General features: G+C 46.8%; 1 protein-coding gene across 3 annotated transcripts in view; it reads left to right on the top strand.

Annotated features, from left to right (window-relative positions):
• The window catches only part of COG3 (component of oligomeric golgi complex 3), a 251,481-nt gene that overhangs the window by 146,604 nt on the left and 83,509 nt on the right, over nt 1–21,368 (top strand). For all 3 annotated transcript variants that reach the window (XM_063952822.1, XM_063952821.1, XM_063952823.1), the window contains one exon: nt 15,749–15,838. In XM_063952822.1, the coding sequence (XP_063808892.1) occupies nt 15,749–15,838 (90 nt within the window). The remainder of the gene's footprint in view (nt 1–15,748; nt 15,839–21,368) is intronic.

Below are 21,368 nucleotides of genomic sequence, written 5' to 3'. Positions count from 1 at the left end.
CACTTGACTTACCCACAGGATTCGGTGGTACATACGCAGGCTGCCTTGTGGTCAGCGCCTGTATACTTACTGACATCAACTTATCACTTTGCGACTCCCTGTGTCTAGTGATGTTTCTGTCGTGATCAATAGCAGCCTCTCTCAATGTGGACACCGACAGACCTCGCCAACATGGTTGCGTGGTCTGAACCCTAGTCTTTAATGTTTCCTTTAAACCATCCATCAGTACAGATACTGCTACTTCTTGGTGGTTTGGGTTGGTCCTAATGTCTTCTATTCCAGTGTACTTTGCCATTTCTAATAGTGCCCGATGAAAATATTCTGTTGCCGTTTCGGACTCTTTTTGTCTAATGGAGAATATTTTGTTCCATTTAACAACGGCTGGGAAATACTCCTTTAGCTGTAAATTTATCCTTTTTACGTTATCTTTGTTGTACACATCTGAAAGTGGTACATCTTTATCTAGTCCACAATCAGCTAAGAATTGAACTGAGTCGACATTTGAAGGTAAACAAGCTCTTAGCAGTATCTGCCAATCCTTGTTGTTGGGTTCTACAGTGTTACCTAGATCCCTGATGTATTTTTGGCTAGCAACTAAGTCTTTCCTGGGGTCAGGAAATTCGGACACTATTGTTCTTAATTCCATTCGGGAAAATGGAGTGTACATGGCAATGTTCCTTATGGGAGTGGCTCCTGATACATCTGTTTTCCCATTGGGAACTGCTATTACTCTAACAGGGTTAACTCTAACAACCTCATTCTGTGTAGATTCTACAACTTGTGGTGAAATTGTTTCAGTATAATGCATGGTGCCGTACTTACCCGTTGACACGACCTCACCTATCCCTCCGCTAGGGGCTTTCGCTAATCTCGTGGGTGTTGCTGTGCCTACTGTGGTCTCTGCTATGGTGGCCGCTAGAGAGAGAGCTGAAATTGTTGCTGGATCGTCTTCTTGATCACACTCCTGAGGAAAGTTCAAAACAGGGTACAACTTGCACGGGTTAATACTTGCATGAGTTACTTGGTTAACATCATTAACATTTACAGGGTTACTAAGTGTTTGTGTTTTACAACCCAGTGCGTTTCTCTCCGTAATCAACTTCTCTCCTGCTATGTATGGTGGCGGCGGGGCTGTGGCTATCAGTTTCCTGACTGCCCCAGATCCCGCCGCCAGAGCCAAACCTCTCTGTATCTCACCTTCCTGTTGCCACAACTGTAAATAATCAAGATGCTGAATTCGTCTCTTTGTTGATTTTATGAGACATATCCTCCTCCTTAAATTTTGTAACACTTCTGGACTGAAGCTACCTATTCTTGGGAATTTCTCCCTGTCTTGTACAGTCATTCTCTCCCATTCATCACATAAAACCTCTGTGTGACTTCCGTATTTTTCACACATGATGTACCTTGCCGACCCGACTGGTCGGTTCTCTGAATCAACCCGAACCGAGGTTGATCGCCCCCTACCTGAACAATTGGCCCCCATAATCTGCAGGTGTTGCTTACTACTCCTTTGATCTTTATATCACGGTCTTCAGCGAACCCTTACAGCAAACCAAATTATTCAAAATAGGCCGGCGGTGGCGGTTTACCGAGTACCCCACTCACTCGCCCACCTCGACCAATACGACCTGATCACACCGATATGGTGCTGGCGTACTCGATACAGGGCCCTACCAGAAACCTTCTGTTTACTGGAACATATGAGGGTTACCCGCAGGACACTTACTCTTTCCAGTAAAGGTGGGGTTGTTAGATAGTTCCTGAGTGACCAGCGAACTTCCCTTTAAAAATAAAAAATTACACAAATCACGTCAGAATGTACAAATATTGTTTGTGACCACTTTACTCTAATGGTATTAGGTCAGATTACTAACTACTGCACACAATTACGTGCGGTACAATCGTTCAGTACATAAGCACTACCTGTTATGTACTGAGAGATCAATGGAATCGAAAATTGCGGCTGCGGATTCCTTCTGCCAGAGCTTCCAATGGCCTATATGGGTTTTAGCACCAACCCCCGGGGTTGTGCTTCTTGTACCTTTATAGCGGACCTTCTTTGTCTCCTTATGACCTCCTGGTCTTGTTCTGTACGACCTCCTGGTCTGACCTCCTGGTCTTGTATACTGGTCCGCTATACTCTAATGCTCATATTTTATTTAACCAAGGATGCCTCCTTAGCCACCGTATATGTCACTTACACGTATGTCCTACCCGATTTCTTTTTGGTTCAACCTCTAAGTTATATAAACTTATGTAATAAAAACACACTCACTCAACACATGTACACTTTCGTTTCTATATCTATTTCTGCGCAGAAATTTTCTTTAGCCCAGCTGTGTTACCAATTAGGAGCAGGATCTGTTAAACTAAATTTCAAATTTTCCAAAAATAGATTTGCGTTATTTACCGCGTCGCGTTACTTACCGCTGTGCGTTACTTATCGCCTTTTCACAACTTGAGCTACGTGGGCGTAACCGGACGCTACGTTGCGTAATGTACGCTGCGTGCGTCTGCCTTTGGATTGCGTACGCTAGTCTTTGTTAGAGACACGTGTACGCAAAACAAAAGATCCACCGTAACACAATTTCTTTTATCAATGTAAACGATCCCTGATCATCTACCGCGTACCCCACTGGCTTTGCCTTATCTCCCTGGCAAACCTGTGTGTTTGTCTACACTTTTAACTATTACCTCTATTCTTAAACTATGAAATAACAGCAAGTCTCTTTTAGTACTTTCTATCAACTATAAAAATTGGCAAACAGGAATAGTGATATACGAAATTTGAAAAAGAAATGCAGATATATATGTATGCGTGCGTGTATACGCAAGACAGAAGAGAAATAAACAGTTTTAAAAGACACAAGCGTTTTGTTCTTACTTCCGGTTCCCGGATTCCTTCAGCACTCTTTATCTAAGTGAAGCAGACGCTTATCCCGTCAGCACTGCGAGACAACCTCCCACCCTTTGCTGGGGGATAATGTCTGCTGATCTACCTAGTGCAGATATGAGAAGGACAGGACGAGTCCCCAATTGACAATTCTAAATTCCTTTGTCGTATAAACAACCCTTAATGAAGTCTAAGAACACAGTACGCTGTTTACTTAAGAAGTACCGTAAGGGTACGCTAGTTGCGTAACGATCGCTTAGCCGTAGGCGAGACGCTCAAGCGTCACGTTCGCTCACGGCCCAGTGATCACAGGACAGCACGTTATTGGTGATGACTAGAGTAATGATTCGCTATGGCGTAGCGGACGCTCGAGACCACGAGGAGATCACCAGCGGCGCAGACGCTCACAACGCTATACCTTTATGTCTAAACCTTTTATCAATGAAATACACAGAATACCTTAATGTGAATACAGGGTGTAAGTGCAACCTTGTGTAACCTGACTAACTACAAAGCTGCTTGAGCGTCACCGACGCTCAAGTGAACACTTAAAACTATAGGAAATACACAGATACTGGTTTAGGGTCCAAAGCCTATTATCTGTATTATAACTATTATACTTGCAAAAAGAATCACAGTTCAAATGATACACTACAATATAACAGAGACTTCCTAACCGAATAACTATACAAGAAATACAATACAATACTATGCTGATCTAATACAATACAATACTAGTCAATGGGAGATACGAGAGAAAGAGAAGGGAGAGAGAGAGAGAGACGGAGAGAGAGAGATTGGCTCACAGTAAGACAATATGATTACGGAGAAAAACTTACGCACAAAGGGTATGATCGCATGCGCCTCTGGACATCCAGCTTCCCGATTATCAGCAATGAGAACCGTTTGATGAGAAGTGAAAGCTGGATGCCACAGGCCCGTCTTTTATGCTACTCACACAATGCAATCTAATGGTCCCTACAACCTCATTGTCCATTGGACGCAGGAATTCGGCTTCGCATTATAACAAAAGGTCATAGGGTGATTCATACAGGTGGGCTGTGACGATTTCAAACAGCTCAGGTGGGTGGGAAACTAGGTTTCCCGCCGCATACCGGAGTATGAGTAAATAATAGAAATGGACATAAACTTCTTATGTCCATAACTATCCGCACGAGCGATTAATACGCTCCAAACCAACACCGGAATATTGTTAATTAAATACTCTTCCGATGGGTACCAAACACTGCTGTATGATTCCTGTTAGACCCTTAGCACAATACAAAGAGGGATTCCTCCGTTCAGGGACATTCCATATTAACCAAACTTTCAGAATCTATCAAAGGGACCATGGTCTACAAACTACATTAATTGTGAAAATATGTAACGAATGAGTCGCACGCTACGGTTACATAAACTCTACCGTAAATACGCATACCGTGCGCCCGCGGGTGCACGCTATTGCGGGTATGCGCCTTCACGGGAGAGCGTACGCATGCGCAGCGCAGACCAGTGTGCGGTGCAAATATGGCAGAGTGTATGGGGATATTTTTTTCTGACTTTGACAGTAGCCACTGTGTGCTGCCTGCCGATGGAGGAACCAGGAAAAGATCCCATTCCTGACCTCCTCGCGGATGCCAAGGGTGAGGGTGGTGTAGAGGAAGTTAGCTGGAGCAGTGAGCTTGGTAACCCCAAGAGGGAGCAGCTGGAGTCAGTGCTTCAGTCCTTTGAGGCCCAGTTCAGCAGGAAGCCTGGCCTGACTTCCCTACGTGCCCATCATGTAGACACTGGTGAGCATAGGCCGATTTGGCAACCCGCGTATCTGGTCTCACCAGAGGCGCAGGCGAGTATCTACCAGGAGGTGCAGGAGATGTTAGCGCTAGGCGTAATCACGCGCTCCAACAGTCCCTGGGCCGCCTCCGTTGTACTGGTTTCCAAGAAGGACCGGACAACCAGGTTCTGTGTAGACTACCGCTGGTTGAACGAAGTGACCAATTCCGACGCCTATCCCCTACCCCGCATTGACGCACTGTTAGACGAGTTGGCTGGAGCGAAATACATCTCTACGTTTGACCTGAGCAAGGGGTATTGGCAGATACCAATGACTCCCGAGGCTCAGGAACGGTCTGCCTTCATCACCTCCTTTGGCTTGTTTGAGTTCAAAACCATGCCATTTGGGATGAAGAATGCGCCAGCCACCTTCCAGAGTGTGGTCGATGACCTGCTGAAGGGTTCAGAGATTTCGCCCAGGCCTACTTGGATGACATTGCTGTCTTCAGCCAAACCTGGGAAGAGCACCTGAGGCACGTGGGGTTGGTGTTAGAGAGGATTCAGTGGGCAGGTCTGACCATCAGGGCAGACAAGTGCCAATTGGGGATGTCAGAGGTACAGTACCTGGGACACTGTGTGGGGGGAGGTAAGGTGAAGCCTGAACCAGTGAAGGTGGAGGCAATCCGCGACTGGCCCCGACCCACAACCCAGAGACAGGTCCTGGCTTTCTTAGGGATCGCAGGCTACAACAGACGTTTTGTCCCTGACTTTAGTTCCGTGGCCAAACCCCTGAATGATCTGACTAAGAAGAAACTCCCCAAGATAGTTGACTGGACAACCGCATGTGAGTTGGCATTCCAGTCGTTGAAAACAGCTCTAGTACAAGCCCCAGTACTGATGGCGCCGGACTATAGTAAAAACTTTGTTGTACAGACTGATTGCTCACAGTACGGACTCGGGGCAGTACTGAGCCAGGAGGGGCCGGATGGACAGGAGCACCCTGTGGCCTATTTGAGCAGAAAGCTGCTACCGCGGGAGGTGGGTTATGCCACAATTGAAAAGGAGTGTTTGGCTATTGTTTGGGCTGTGAAGAAGCTTCAGCCCTATTTGTATGGCCGCCATTTTACAGTGGTAACGGACCACAATCCATTACGGTGGCTCCAGCACACCACGGAGGAAAACGGCAGACTGTTGCAGTGGAGCCTTGCTCTTCAGGTTTATGACTTTCATATTATCCACAAGCAAGGCAAGGCTCATAGCAATGCGGATGGACTGTCACGTCAGGAGGAGCCTGAACCCCCAAAGAACTCCCGGTAACCTCATTAAGGACTGCGGGACCAGGGACCAAATCGTTGGGACATGGGTCCCTGGTTGACCCGCTTGAATGGGGGGGGGGGGGAGGAGTGTGGCCGGAGAGACCCCCAGCCCACGACGCCCGATGGCCGCTGCAGCACTGAAGGGGTTAACCCCTAGTGCCCGGCGCCATGTTGCGGACAATAGGCACTTGGCGTCACTGTTAAATGTACTTACGGCGCTGGGCGCAGACTGTTTAAAAATATGTTTAATGATGTGTCTTAACATGTCATATGTAGTGCTCTGTGCACCATTGCAGGAATGCATGTTTAAATGTATTTATATTTAAGATGTGGTCACCTGTATATTTAAAGGAAAAATGCACTTACTATAGATGTCTGAATAATCATCTCCTGTCAGTAGGAAGTGGCATGCTTATGTCCCTGTCCTAGCAGAGAGGTGTGAAAGACAAAACCTTTTGATGTGTAAGTTCCTTAGAGAGGGATGTTACTGACGGGGGATCTCCTTATCCCATATGTAAAGTAGTTCTGGGCTTGGATCCTGTTTCATGTAATGATTTAATTGATATACGAACCCTGAATGGCAGATGCAGGAAGGAAGACTGATGTGTTGCAGCCTTTCCTGTTGTAATCCCAAACACTGGGTTTGCCTGGAGATGTGAATGACCAGAAACATTTGTATTTTGAAGCTATGTGATAAATTTATCAATAGTGAATGTTAATCTGATACCAAACGTTGTCTGTGTCACAGGAAGGAGGATATTGTTTTATTGCACTTATCTCCTTTTGAAATGTAATTTATTTACTTGTATTTTCTAAAGATATCCTGATTGGATAGAAAGGGCTCAGGGAGGACATGACCCCCCTGTTGTACTGTGCGGAAAATTGACATAAAAAGGAGGCCTGCGTGCCTCCAGAGTGTATTATAGCAACTACTTTCTGCTGTGAACATCTTGCTGTATGCTGTTTCCCCTAGCAATAGGGAAGAGTTCTCTTTAGAACTATTGCAAATAAATACCATTTGCCTCAAGAAGACCGCGTCATCTTGTGACCTACAGGGTTATGCCAAACATAGCCCCGTCCTCCGGCTGTCCAGGGAAGCACCTAACGTTTTCAAGTTCCGCCTTCCGCCAGCTACTGGTAGAGGCCTAGCAAGGATTCGTCAACACCACACAGGTGTGGTAACGCAGTGTGTCGGCACATACAGAGCAGAACCGTGGTTCCAAACGCCACGGCAGGTTAGGAGTTTGGTGGTGGCAGCATAAACCCGCCCACAGCGCAGTGGGTGGAGTCAGTAACAGGCGGTTACTGACAGTAAGAGGGAATCCCCTATGTGGTCAGGTCCTGTGTGACCTAACCTTCCATTCTGTGCACAGGGGGCAGGACGCGAAAGCGGTGAGTGCTTTCGTACGGAACCGCCCTTTTGTTCCTCCTACAGCTCCTTGGGATCTAAATTCAGTCCGAAAGGCGCTTCAAGTTGCCCCATTTGTATCACTGAATCAAGTGGATCTAAAATGGTTGACAGCTAAGGTTCTCTTTCTACTGGCTATTGCTTCAGCTAGAAGAGCTTCAGATTTAGGGGCATTGTTATGTCGTCCTCCTTTTCTGATTTTTCATCCAGATAGAGCAGCTCTAGAGCAGTTCTCCGAACCAAATCTGGATATCTTCCTAAAGTGGTCTCTAAGTTCCACCTAAACAAAGAAATTGTAGTTCCGGCTTTTCAAGGGCCGGACCTTTCTGCGGGAGATGCATCTTTAGCTGTAGTCCGGACTTTAAGGATCTACGTAAATTGTACCAGTGTCATCAGACAGACATTCTTTTCATTGTGTATGGGTTCCACAAGAGAGGATGGCCTGCTGACAAGCAAACACTGGCCAGGTGGCTCCGGATCTCGGAAGCTTATTTTCAAGCTGATCTCCCTGTTCCGACTAATGTCTCTGCTCATTCTACTCGTAAGGTAGGTCCATCTTGGGCAGCACGGTGTGATGCCTCTGTGGAACAGATATGTAAGGCAGCCAGCCACATGGTCTTCCATTAACACATTCATTAGACATTATGCCTATGATACCTTTGCCTCTCAGGACGCAGCATTCGGGCGAAGGATTCTCCTGTCCAATCAGGAGCATCCCCTCCACTAAATTTGCTTTGGGACATCCCAATGTATATCCTGTGGATACTACTGTGGACCCTGCAGGAGAAATGTGTTGTTATGGTAGACTTAACGTCGATATCTCTATTTCTCCGACGTCCACAGTATCCACAGGGATCCCACCTTGACACACCTGATTTGAGGATCCTTACACATACTAACCTCCTCCTTCTTGTATGGAAGTGTGTGTATGTTCTTCTCGCCTGATTAGGGCTCTCTATGATCCTCCTGCCATCAACTTTGGAAAATAACATAGTAACATAGTTAATGAGGTTGAAAAGAGGGAAAAAGCCCATCGGGTTCAACCTGTATTCTGTATTAAGCACTGCACATTATAATGCACCAGCCGAAATAATGGTTTCGTACCTATTGACAACTATAGTTCGTATCACTCCCATGTACATAATGTCAATATATTAAATGCTATAGCCTTGTATACTTTTCTCAGCTAGAAAACTGTCCAATCCGTTTTTAAATGCATTTACAGAGTCCGCCATTATTATCTTCTCCGGCAGGGAGTTCCAAATCCTTATTGCCCTTACGGTGAAGAACCCTTTCCTACGATTTGTACGGAATTTTCTCTCCTCTAGCCTCAGCGAGTGCCCACGTATCCTATACAGACTTCTATTAATAAACAAATCCCCTGCTTACTCTTTGTATTGACCCTTTACATATTTGAAGATATTAATAATGTCTCCTCTTTTCAAGGTAATACATATTTAACCTAGTAAGCCTTTCCTCATACTGCAGTGTCTCTAACCCTTTTATCAGCTTATTAGCACACCTTTGCACTCTTTCGAGTTCCTCAATATCTTTTTCTCTTACGTCCTAGAGGATGCTGGGGACTCCGTAAGGACCATGGGGGTATAGACGGGCTCCGCAGGAGACATGGGCACTCTAAGACTTTAGAATGGGTGTGCACTGGCTCCTCCCTCTATGCCTCTCCTCCAGACCTCAGTTAGATCCTGTGCCCAGAGGAGACTGGATGCACTGCAGGGGAGCTCTACTGAGTTTCTCTGAAAAGACTTTTGTTAGGTTTTTTATTTTCAGGGAGCACTGCTGGCAACAGGCTCCCTGCATCGTGGGATTGAGGGGAGAGAAACAGACCTACTTAAATGATAGGCTCTGCTTCTTAGGCTACTGGACACCATTAGCTCCAGAGGGTCGGAACACAGGTGTCGTCCTCGCTGTTCGTCCCGGAGCCGCGCCGCCGTCCTCCTCACAGAGCCGGAAGATAGAAGCCGGGTGAGTATAAGAAGAAAGAAGACTTCACAGGCGACAGAAGACTTCAGATCTTCACTGAGGTACCGCGCAGCGGTCACGTTGCGCGCCATTGCTCCGACACTCACACACACATAAAACACTGTAAGGGTGCAGGGGGGCGCCCTGGGCAGCAATAATAACCTCAAGGGACACTGGCCAGCATAATAGGTACTGCGGAGGCAGTATATTACAAAACCCCCGCCAGTATAAAGAATTTGAGCGGGACCAAAGCCCGCCGTTGAGGGGGCGGAGCTTGATCCTCCAGCACTAACCAGCGCCATTTTCTCCACAGCAAGCTGCAGAGAAGCTGCTCCCCGGACTCTCCCCTGCTGAACACAAGTACAGAGGGCAAAAACGAGGGGGGGAGAGCACATTTAATTGGCGCAGTAAGTGTATTATTATATCTATAAAAGCGCAGTACAGACTGGGACTTTGTTCCAGTGTCCAGTGGCGCTGAGTGTGTGCTGGCATACTTTCTGTCTGTCTTTCCTAGGGGCCTTATTGGGGTGCTGTCCCCATATTTTGTATATCCCAGTGTGTGTGGGGGTGTCAGTACGTGTGTGTCGGCATGTCTGAAGTGGAAGGCTCGTCTAGGGAGGAGGCAGAGCAGATTATTGTGGTGTCTCCATCGGCACCGCCGACACCTGATTGGGTGGATAAGTGGAATGTTTTAAATGCAAATGTGACTTTATTACATAAAAGGTTGGACAAAGCAGAGTCCAGGGAAAAAGCTGGGAGTCAATCCATGGCTTTGACTGTGTCACAAAGCCTTTCGGGTCTCATAAACGTCCCCTTTCCCAGATAGCAGACACTGATACCGACACAGATTCTGACTCCAGTGTCGACTATGATAATGCGAGGTTACACCCAAGGGTGGCCAAGAGCATTCATTATATGATTATTGCAATAAAAGATGTTTTGCATATCACAGAGGACCCCTCTGTCCCGGACACGAGGGTCTGCATGTTTAAAGAAAAGAAACCTGAGGTAACGTTTCCCCCATCTCATGAGCTGAACGCCTTATTTGAAAAAGCTTGGGAAACTCCAGACAAGAAACTGCAGATTCCCAAGAGAATTATTATGGCATATCCTTTCCCCTCACAGGACAGGTTACGATGGGAATCCTCACCCACGTTGGACAAGGCTTTAACGCGCTTGTCCAAAAAGGTGGCGCTACCATCTCCAGACACGGCAGCCCTCAAGGATCCTGCTGATTGCAGACAGGAAACTACTTTAAAATCAATTTATACGCATACGGGTGCCTTGCTCAGACCGGCAGTAGCGTCGGCATGGGTGGGTAGCGCAATTGCTGCATGGGCAGATAACTTGTCATCTGATATTGACACCCTAGATAAGGATAGCATTTTATTGACCTTGGGTCACATTAAAGACGCAGCGTTATATATGAGAGAGGCTGCGAGGGACATTGGGCTGTTGGGTTCAAGAGCCAATGCCATGGCAATTTCTGCTAGACGGTCCCTGTGGACCCGCCAATGGACGGGTGATGCCGATTCAAAAAGACATATGGAAACTTTACCTTACAAGGGTGAGGTTTTATTTGGGGAGGGCCTCGCGGACCTGGTTTCCACGGCTACCGCGGGTAAGTCTTCTTTTTTACCTTATGTTCCCCCACAGCAAAAGAAAACGCCTCAATATCAGATGCAGTCCTTTCGGTCGCATAAGTTCAGAAAGGGTCGGGGGTCTTCCTTCATTGCCAGAGGTAAAGGTAGAGGGAAAAGAACGCCTGCTATGGCTAGTTCCCAGGAACAAAAGTCCTCCCCGGCCTCTACAAAATCCACCGCATGACGCTGGGGCACCGCTGAGGGAGTCCGCACCAGTGGGGGCACGTCTTCGACTCTTCAGCCAGGTCTGGGTTCAGTCGGATCTGGATCCTTGGGCGATCGAAATTGTATCCCAAGGCTACAAGCTGGAGTTCGAAGAAGTGCCTCCTCGCCGATTTTTCAAATCGGCCTTGCCAGCCTCTCCCCCAGAGAGGGAAATAGTTTCAGCTGCCATTCAAAAGCTGTGTCAACAGCAAGTGATTATCAAAGTTCCCCTAATGCAACAGGGAAAAGGGTATTATTCAACCCTGTTTGTAGTCCCGAAGCCGGATGTCTCGGTCAGACCCATTCTGAATCTAAAATCCCTGAACCTGTATTTAAAAAGGTTAAAATTCAAGATGGAATCTCTCTGTGCAGTGATCTCCAGCCTGGAAGGGGGAGATTTTATGGTGTCACTAGACATAAAGGATGCATACCTTCATATCCCCATTTATCCCCCTCATCAGGCGTACCTGCGATTCGCTGTACAGGATTGTCATTACCAGTTTCAGACATTGCCGTTTGGGCTTTCCACGGCCCCGAGGATTTTCACGGAAATGATGGTGCTCCTGCGTAGGCAAGGGGTCACAATTATCCCATACTTGGACGATCACCTGATAAAAGCGAGATCGAGAGATCAATTACTGAAAAGCGTGTCGCTTTCCCTGAGAGTGCTGCAGCAACACGGCTGGATCCTAAATCTACCAAAGTCGCAGTTGTTACCGACAACTCGGCTATCATTTTTGGGTATGATTCTGGACACGGAAACGAAGAGGGTTTTTCTCCCAACGGAAAAAGCCCAGGAACTCCAGAACATGGTCAGGGACCTGCTAAAACCAAAAAGAGTGTCAGTTCATCAATGCACTCGAGTATTGGGAAAAATGGTGGCGGCCTACGAGGCCATCCCCTTCGGCAGGTTCCATGCGAGAACGTTTCAGTGGGACCTTCTGGACAAGTGGTCGGGGTCCCATCTACAAATACATCAGAAAATATGCCTGTCCCCCAGGGCCAGGGTGTCTCTCCTGTGGTGGCTTCAGAGTGCTCACCTCCTAGAGGTTCGCAGGTTCGGCATTCAAGTCTGGGTTCTAGTAACCACGGACGCGAGCCTCCGAGGATGGGGAGCAGTCACACAAGGAAGAAATTTTCAGGGACTGTGGTCAAGCCAGGAGGCTTGTCTACACATCAACGTGCTGGAATTAAGGGCCATTTACAACGGCCTACGACAAGCGGAGAATCTTCTTCGCGACCTACCCGTTCTGATTCAGTCAGACAATGTCACAGCCGTGGCGCATGTAAACCGCCAGGGCGGGACGAGGAGCAGAGTGGCAATGGCGGAAGCCACCAGGATTCTTCGCTGGGCGGAAAATCACGTAAGCGCTCTGTCAGCAGTCTTCATTCCGGGAGTGGACAACTGGGAAGCAGACTTTCTCAGCAGACACGATCTCCATCCAGGAGAGTGGGGTCTTCATCAAGATGTTTTCGCAGAGATCACAAGTCGTTGGGGACTTCCCCAAATAGACATTATGGCGTCGCGCCTCAACAAGAAACTTTGGATGTATTGTTCCAGGTCGAGGGATCCTCAGGCAGTAGCGGTGGACGCCCTGGTGACACCGTGGGTTTTTCAGTCGGTATATGTGTTCCCTCCTCTTCCGCTCATCTCAAAAATATTGAGAATCATAAGACGAACAAGAGTGTAGAAATACTCATTGTTCCAGACTGGCCTCGAAGGGCCTGGTATATAGTTCTTCAGGAAATGATAGCAGAAGATCCGTGGCCTCTTCCTCTCAGGGAGGACCTGTTGCAACAGGGGCCCTGCGTGTTCCAAGACTTACCGCGGTTACGTTTGACGGCATGGCGGTTGAACACCAAATCCTAGCTAGGAAAGGTATTCCGGGGGAAGTCATCCCTACTCTGATCAAAGCTAGGAAGGAGGTAACGGCGAGACATTATCACCGTATCTGGAGGAAATATGTATCTTGGTGTGAAGCCAAGAATGCTTTGGCGGAAGATTTTCAGCTGGGTCGTTTTCTCCATTTTCTTAAGACAGGAGTGGATATGGGCCTAAAGTTAGGCTCCATTAAGGTGCAGATTTCGGCCTTATCTATATTCTTTCAGAAGGAATTGGCTTCTCCCTACCAGAAGTCCAGACTTTTGTAAAGTGAGTGCTGCACATCCAACCTCCTTTTGTGCCCCCAGTGGCACAGTGGGACCTGAACGTGGTGTTACAATTCCTTAAGTCATACTGGTTTGAACCTCTTCAAACGGTTGAATTAAAATTTCTCACTTGGAAAGTGGTCATGTTGTTGGCCTTGGCATCTGCGAGGCGGGTGTCCGAATTGGCGGCCTTGTCTCACAAGAGCCCCTATCTGATTTTCCATGTGGATCGAGCGGAGTTGAGAACTCGTCCTCAATTTCTACCTAAGGTGGTTCGTCATTTCGTATGAACCAATCTATTGTGGTGCCTGTGGCTACGGGGAACTTGGAGGATTCCAAGTCTCTTGATGTAGTCAAGGCCTTGAAAATTTATGTAGCCAGGACGGCTCGAGTTAGGAAAACAGAGGCCCTGTTTGTCCTATATGCGGCCAACAAGGTTGGCGCTCCTGCTTCTAAGCAGACTATTGCTCGCTGGATCTGTAACACGATTCAGCAGGCTCATTCTACGGCTGGATTGCCATTACCTGATTCGGTAAAGGCCCATTCCACTAGGAAGGTGGGCTCTTCTTGGGCGGCTGCCCGAGGTGTCTCGGCATTACAGCTTTGCCGGGCAGCTACTTGGTCGGGTTCAAACACTTTTGCAAAATTCTACAAGTTTGATACCCTGGCTAATGAGGACCTCATGTTTGCTCAACCGGTGCTGCAGAGTCATCCGCACTCTCCCGCCCGGTCTGGAGCTTTGGTATAATCCCCATGGTCCTTACGGAGTCCCCAGCATCCTCTAGGACGTAAGAGAAAATAAGATTTTAAACCTACCGGTAAATCTTTTTCTCCTAGTCCGTAGAGGATGCTGGGCGCCCGTCCCAGTGCGGACTATTTCTGCAAGGCTTGTATATAGTTGTTGCTTACATAAGGGTTATGTTACAGTTGTGATCAGTCTCTGGCTGATGCTGTTTTGTTCATGCTGTTAACTGGTTTAGTGTATGCCAGGTTGTACGGTATGTATGGTGTGGGCTGGTATGTATCTCGCCCTAAGATTAACAAAAATCCTTTCCTCGTAATGTCCGTCTCCTCTGGGCACAGTTCTTTAACTGAGGTTTGGAGGAGGGGTATAGAGGGAGGAGCCAGTGCACACCCATTCTAAAGTCTTAGAGTGCCCATGTCTCCTGCGGAGCCCGTCTATACCCCCATGGTCCTTAGAGAGTCCCCAGCATCCTCTAAGGACTAGGAGAAAAAGATTTACCGGTAGGTTTAAAATCTTATTTTTTGTAATATGTTGCGCAAAACTGAACACAGTATTCCAGATGCGGACTTACCATGATTGAATTGCCTGTGCCAGGAGGTGGAGATAAAAAAGAATGGCCTGTTGCATTCTGGGAGGCTGAAAGCTTTGATCGTTGGTGCCATACAGCTGATGCTACCTCATATCCGAGTGTATAGCCTGTGGATACTGTGGACTTCGGAGAAATAGAGTTATAGACCGTAAAGGGCTACTGCAACATGTCTGTCTGACATGTTGCGAGCGATCACCCCCGGCAAGCTCCAAGGGGGCAGGATCGCCCAAGATACATCGTATGCTGTTCTTTTGCATATGATGTATCCTGGGCGATCCCAGCCATGCCTGCGGTGTCGGACCAACTTGAATGTGCAGCACACTCAATCTGGAGAATCCGATACGATGCTCACAGGAACGCGCATCGGATCGGAAACGCCTCCAAAATGCCCGATTTCATCCGATATATCGGGCTGAATGCCCGAAATCAGATGAAATCGGGCATTACGTCCTAATGTATGGGGCCCTTAAGTCTACCATAACTACTTTTTTTTTTTACTTTTTTTTTTTTTTTCATTAAATGAACAAATTGTTCACTTGTTGGGTTTTTGCAGATATATATTTCTAAAAATCAAGGTCAGTTTAGGTTCATTTATTTACCTTTTGACCTGTCGATCTAGAGACTCTGTCGATCTAGTTACTGTCGACCAATAGTGGACGATCTAGACATTGTCGACCTAAGTGTGTTCAACCTAGAGACCGGATACCAGCACAGGCGCAGGGTGCATGTCCTCTATAAAGATGAGAATGTTTGTAATTGTAATTTGTTCCTGATGAAAGTAGTAATACTGAAACACTGAACAAAATTGTGGTTTCATGGCCAATATTTTACTCCTATTTATGCGAGTTCTACCGTTATCTACAGTTTATATTAATCCACTTGGATGGCAACCTGCTCATTATAATACATTGGGAACATACATACAAACATGTCATCTTGATTGTTCAAGGAGACTTCTTCCCATGTCCTCACTAACGATGGGTTTTGTAACCTTTTTGTCCAGGACTCTGAGTGAGCTGCATAATCTCCATATTCTCTTTTTCCTCTAGAGGGCAGTGTTCCAAGGTCTGTCTCAAGAAGCCCTGTCAGCATGCATCCAGTCCTTGCTGAGTGCTTCGGATGCCATTTCAAAAAACAAGGTCAGATAAATTGCTATACTGCTTCCATTCATTTTTTTTTTTTTTTTTGCTGAAGAAATAGCAGCCAGAACTTTGTTTTCAATACACAGAAGTCAAAGCACTTACAACAAATGAGCATACTTTTGGGTGCCCTGAGTTTCCCTTGGTCTTTTAGTGTAATAGCTGTGTGCGCTTGCGTTGACCCCACTGTTACATACCACTTTCCTGAAAGCCAGAATTATTTGACAAATTTTCTATTGCGATTTTATTACAACTACTGCAACACGTTTCCATTTCTGTTGTACACATGTAGGTCAGTGGCTTTGCAGACCTCTCTTGTTTTGTTTTGATAAAAATCTTTAAAAAAAAGTTTACATTTTAATAATAAGTCGGGGAAATTTTGTGTTTTGTGTTGAAAATGTTGCTGTTCTATTTTCAGTTGTTGCTGCTTTATTTCATTATTTTTTTTATGACTAATTTTTCAGATTTTTTCTTTTTGCTCCAACATCTTAAGCCGGGTACACACTAGGTGGTACACTCTATGAGTGATATCGCCTAGTTTTTTCCGTACCTTCCCGGGCAGCCGATACAGTGCGTACACATTAAACAATATCGTTCAATGATATCACCCCGCCGCCGGACCCAGCATGCAGTTTTGAGCGACAAAATTGACCTGCATGCACAGACAACAACATCGTTCACCACCCGCGGGAGTGTGCCTCGTTAACAATATAGTGTGTACACAATGGGCAATATTATAAACGATATTGCTCAAAAGGGTGAGAATGAGCGATATCGTTTAAAATATCGCGTAGTGTGTACCCAACCTTAACCTTCAGTTCTCTTTTCTTTTTTTTTTATAGGCAGTTGATAGTAATGCATATTGTCCTCATGCTTATACTATACCATCTCTTCCACTTTGTCCAAGAAATTCATGGACTTGGGGAAGAATGGGCCACCTTCTCATACACTCCTTCTCTTTCATGTGAAGTATTGGGGAAGGAACTTAATGAAGTGATTTGCATGACCCTGCTTTGCTCCGCCTCCACTGATTGAGGACAATGTGTGTGTTATTGTACAAGCAGGGCCTTACGCAAATCATTCTTCTCGCATCCTGCACTTGTCCCTTGTGCCTCTGCTCCAGAGGGGATGTCCTAGAAGTAGACCAGTATGATTTATGCACATGAGAAATAATTGTGGGGCTGAGGCACTGCAATATATTTTATCATCTTATAGATATTTCTCATACAAAGGCATTGGTGTAGTTGTTATAAATGTAGAGATTCAGATGATCAATTATTGCAGTTGAGGCATGTTGAAGAACAGGGGAATATGCTTCTCTCCAGTCACACCACGTTTCAGTCTTCAGTGCCTTTTTTCTATGTCTGTCATTTTCTCTTATATCTGCCCCAGTATGTGCAACATTCTCTCAACGTCTTCCCTTGTGTCTGTCATGTTTGCCCCCCCATGACCTCTTCCTTTGTGTCTGTCACGTTTACCCCCCTGTGACCTCTTCCTTTGTGTCTGTTACATTTACCCCCTGTGACATTTTCCCTTGTGTCTGTCACTTTTATCCCAAGCGTAACCTCTTCCCTTGTGTCTGTCACGTTCACCTCCTCTCTCCCGTGACGTCTTCCCTTGTGTCTGTCACATTTATTCCCTGTGACGTCTTCCCTTGTGTCTTCCCCCCCCCCACCCCCCCGTGTGACCTCCTCCCTTGTGCTGTCACGTTTCTTGCTGTGACATCTTTGTGTCTTTTACTCCACCCAATCCCGTGACCTGTTCCCTTTTGTTTGGTACTTTTATCCACCTGTGACCTCTTCCCTTGTTTCTCACTCCCCCACGTGACCTCTACTTTCTCCGGCAGGGTCCACAGGATAACAATGGGATATGATGGAGCAACAGCGGATTTGTACCAATCAGTCAAAGCTTTCAGGCCTCCCAGCATGCAACGGGCCCGTCCATATATCCCCGACCCCTGGCTCAGGCACATCAGTTTTTTATTTGGTGCCGGACCATGGTCAGAGGGCTGCTGGTTTAAGCAGCCCCAAGCTTTCTTATTTTATTTTTATAGTCTTACTATTTTTTGAGTGATCTTTCTAAACAGCATTTTATAAGCATATTGGAAAGAGTCGCTCCAACAACTCTCCGCTGGGTCGCGACAACACTTACCCACAAGTACAGTGCTGTTTCGGCGGGCATCTGTGTCTGATATACTAGCAGGTCCATCATACGTTAACCAGGCTGTGGCCGGAGCACGGGGAGAAGGTAAGGCATCGGTTCCGCGGAATACGGACACAGCCGCACTGTTTTTGGAGGAGACTACCAAACAGTAGCTGACGCGGCTGCCACCGTGGGTGCACCAGCGCTAGGCCTTAGGGATCATAGGCACCAGAAATAGCATGAGGCCACGATCACTAGTGTTGATGTCAGCAGTGGGGTGTCAGACGCTCTCCTGGTCGCCTCTCCCTCCGGGTCATGACCAGTTTCCGCCGAGTCTCCCGCCATGAACTGTTTCCTCGCTTCCGTCTCAGACGCTACCAGCTACATTTGGAGACGAGGGGACCCGGTTGCAGCATAGACAGCTGTGTGACCGGTGCGTGGTGAGTTCACAGAGGGCCCGGTCGCAGCATAGACGGCTATATGACCGGTGCGTCTGTGTTCACTATAGTTTCATGGAGCAGCAGTGTACACTAGTAGTGTCTGGATCCACTCAGCGTTCGCTAACGTATTGATCGATCCTGGAAGCAAGGTGAGTCTCCCTATATCCCACTCCACTGAGTACGGGCTATACAGCACTAAATCTCTATCTACTGTTTTGAGCACGAATAGTTAGATAATTGCCTATTGCATATGAGTCTGTATACCATTACTACTGTTAATGTCGCATTGCATCTGAATATGTTAGATATGTTAAACATGATTCAGTAACTGTGTTCTACATACTTAAAATAATATTGTAGTTGACGATGTGCTCATATTGCTTAATATACTAATGTATAACGTGACTGACTGCTAGTATGATGCTGACTTTGCTGCATGTTTGTCCGTTTGTTTTGCAGATCCTCAATGCTGGTGCATGAGTAGGATCGAATGGATATCATTTTAAAGAAAAAAGGTTAAAGTGATACAGTCACAAAATTGTGTAGTACACTGTGGAAGTGCTGATTATTTATCATGTAATAAAGCGGCAATGGTGAGGACACTCATACCATGTTTTGAAGCTGTATTATCCTCTTATGATCTGGTTCGGGATGGCTTGTATACATAATGTTTTAGCTCAGTAGGCAAGGCGGATGCAGGTACGAGTGTATCCACCTTGGGCTATATTTACACAAGCTTTATCCAGTAAATTGGATAATCCCCCAAAATCCTGTACCAGGAATAGGGTTACAAGCCCTTACATACAGCAGCAGCTTCTCAGAACCAGTGGTAAGTAAACCTTCACCCTCGTAGGCTACACATTGTTTAGAATCATCAGAAGATGAAAGCCCAATTATTCTACTTCATCATATGAAAAAGAGGTAGGTCTCAGCTCTTGAATATAGCTGAGTTAATTGAAAGCAATGAAGCCATCTTATCCTTAGAGGATACAGCAAAGCCTGTGTTAAAAAAACCAAGGCACCAGTGTTTAAACATTCCAATACTTGAGTTCCGAGATCAATTTACTCCAGGGCATCAGCATTAACTATACCTGCTTATAGAGCAGTTTAGCTGGGTAAGTGGAAGATCTATAGCCACACCACACTGAATATTCCCAATCTCACCAAATCTTGGAAGCTATGCAGTGTGGGGCCTGGCGAGAAACATCTAAGAATATCAGGTGCTGTTGGTGTAATCATTGTCTTGTTCTGAAAATAGTCATTTTTGGTAAGAATTGACAGATATTCTGGAGTCAGAAGCAGATTCCAAGAAAGTCAGGTTCCTTCCACATACAGTTACGTGTTGGTATTACACTATCAATAGAAGCCTGTCATAGGCTGAATCCCACGTCAGTGGGATTTGAGACTAGGAAACCATTGAGCTACAGAAGATCTACAGTGTGGGCTTGGTTAGTACTCGGATGGCTATCGGGGAATACCAGGTGCTGTAGAAAAATTAAACCATCAGCTGATGGTGTGGGCTCCGCCTGGGAGACCCCAGGTTGGGGGGCACACTTCCTCAGGTCACACAGACCTGGCATGGTATCTCTAGTTATGTTTTCGCCTTCAAGACAGCCTATCTCGGCTATAGACGAAGGCCTGGCTTTGCAAGAAGCAGGTCATAAATTTGTTTTGGTCAGGAATAGTCATTCCAGTTCCTCTGGCAAATAAGGACAAGGTTTCTCTTACGTCCTAGAGGATGCTGGGGACTCCAAAAGGACCATGGGGTATAGACGGGATCCGCAGGAGCTTGGGCACACTAAAAAGACTTCAAACTGTGTGTGAACTGGCTCCTCCCTCTATGCCCCTCCTCCAGACCTCAGTTAGACTTTGTGCCCAGGAGTGACTGGATGCACACTAGGGGAGCTCTACTGAGTTTCTCTAGAAAGACTTTTGTTAGGTTATTTATTTTCAGGGAGCCCTGCTGGCTACAGGCTCCCTGCAGCGTGGGAGTGAGGGAAGAGAATCAGGACCTACTTCTGTGAGTTCCAAGGCTCTGCTTCTCGGCTACTGGACACCATTAGCTCCAGAGGGTTCGATCACTTGGTGCGCCTAGCTGCTTGTTCCCGGAGCCACGCCGTCACCCCCTCACAGAAGCCAGAAGGCAGAAGTCGGGTGAGTATGAGAAGACCAGAAGACGTCAGGAGGGCAGAAGACTTCAGTGATGGAAGGTAAAGCACAGCGGTAACGCTGTGCTCCATGCTCCCACACACATATCACCAACGGTTGTCGCTGGGGGGCGCCCTGGGAGGCATGTTACTGAAGTTTTGTAAGGGCGGCATATGATTGTGGGTGCTTAGGCACCTTTTACAGACCCCCGCCGGCATTTTACATGAGTTTGAATTTGGTGGGCCGAAGCCGCCGGGAAGTGGGCGGAGCTTCGGTCCGCTGCTCACAAGCGCCATTTTCTCCCTCCACCAGACGGAGGGAGAGACGCTGCCGGGACCTCCACGCTGATTTCAAGTAAAAGGGGGCATCTTCAGAGGGGAGCCGCAGTGGGGTACCAGTCTATTTGATAATAAGGCAGCGCTGGGTACATATATTCGTGTACCAATATACAGACGCTGGGGTGTGAGCTGGCATACTCCCTCTGTCTCCTCTTCTGGGCTGCATTGTGGGCCTGTCACCTTGCTGGGACGGTTCTGTGTGTGTTGTGTGTCTGTACTACGTGTCGACATGTCGGAGCCTGAATGTTATTCACCAGAGGAGGTTATGGGAGGTGGAGATGCGGGCTAGATGTAGCACTGCCGACGCAGCCGACTCCTGATTTACTAGCACTCCTTAATACAATAAATTCCAATGTAGATTCTTTTCTAAGAGGTTAGATAAGTCTGAGTCACAGACGCAGGTGTGGAAAAAGTCCATGGAGGAGGCTTTATCTCAGGTACAGACCCCATCCGGGTTCCATA

Source organism: Pseudophryne corroboree, chromosome 2, assembly GCF_028390025.1.
Source record: "Pseudophryne corroboree isolate aPseCor3 chromosome 2, aPseCor3.hap2, whole genome shotgun sequence".
Lineage (NCBI taxonomy): Eukaryota > Metazoa > Chordata > Amphibia > Anura > Myobatrachidae > Pseudophryne > Pseudophryne corroboree.
Note: the sequence above shows the minus strand (reverse complement) of the source record. Positions and strands in the feature narration are given on the sequence as shown.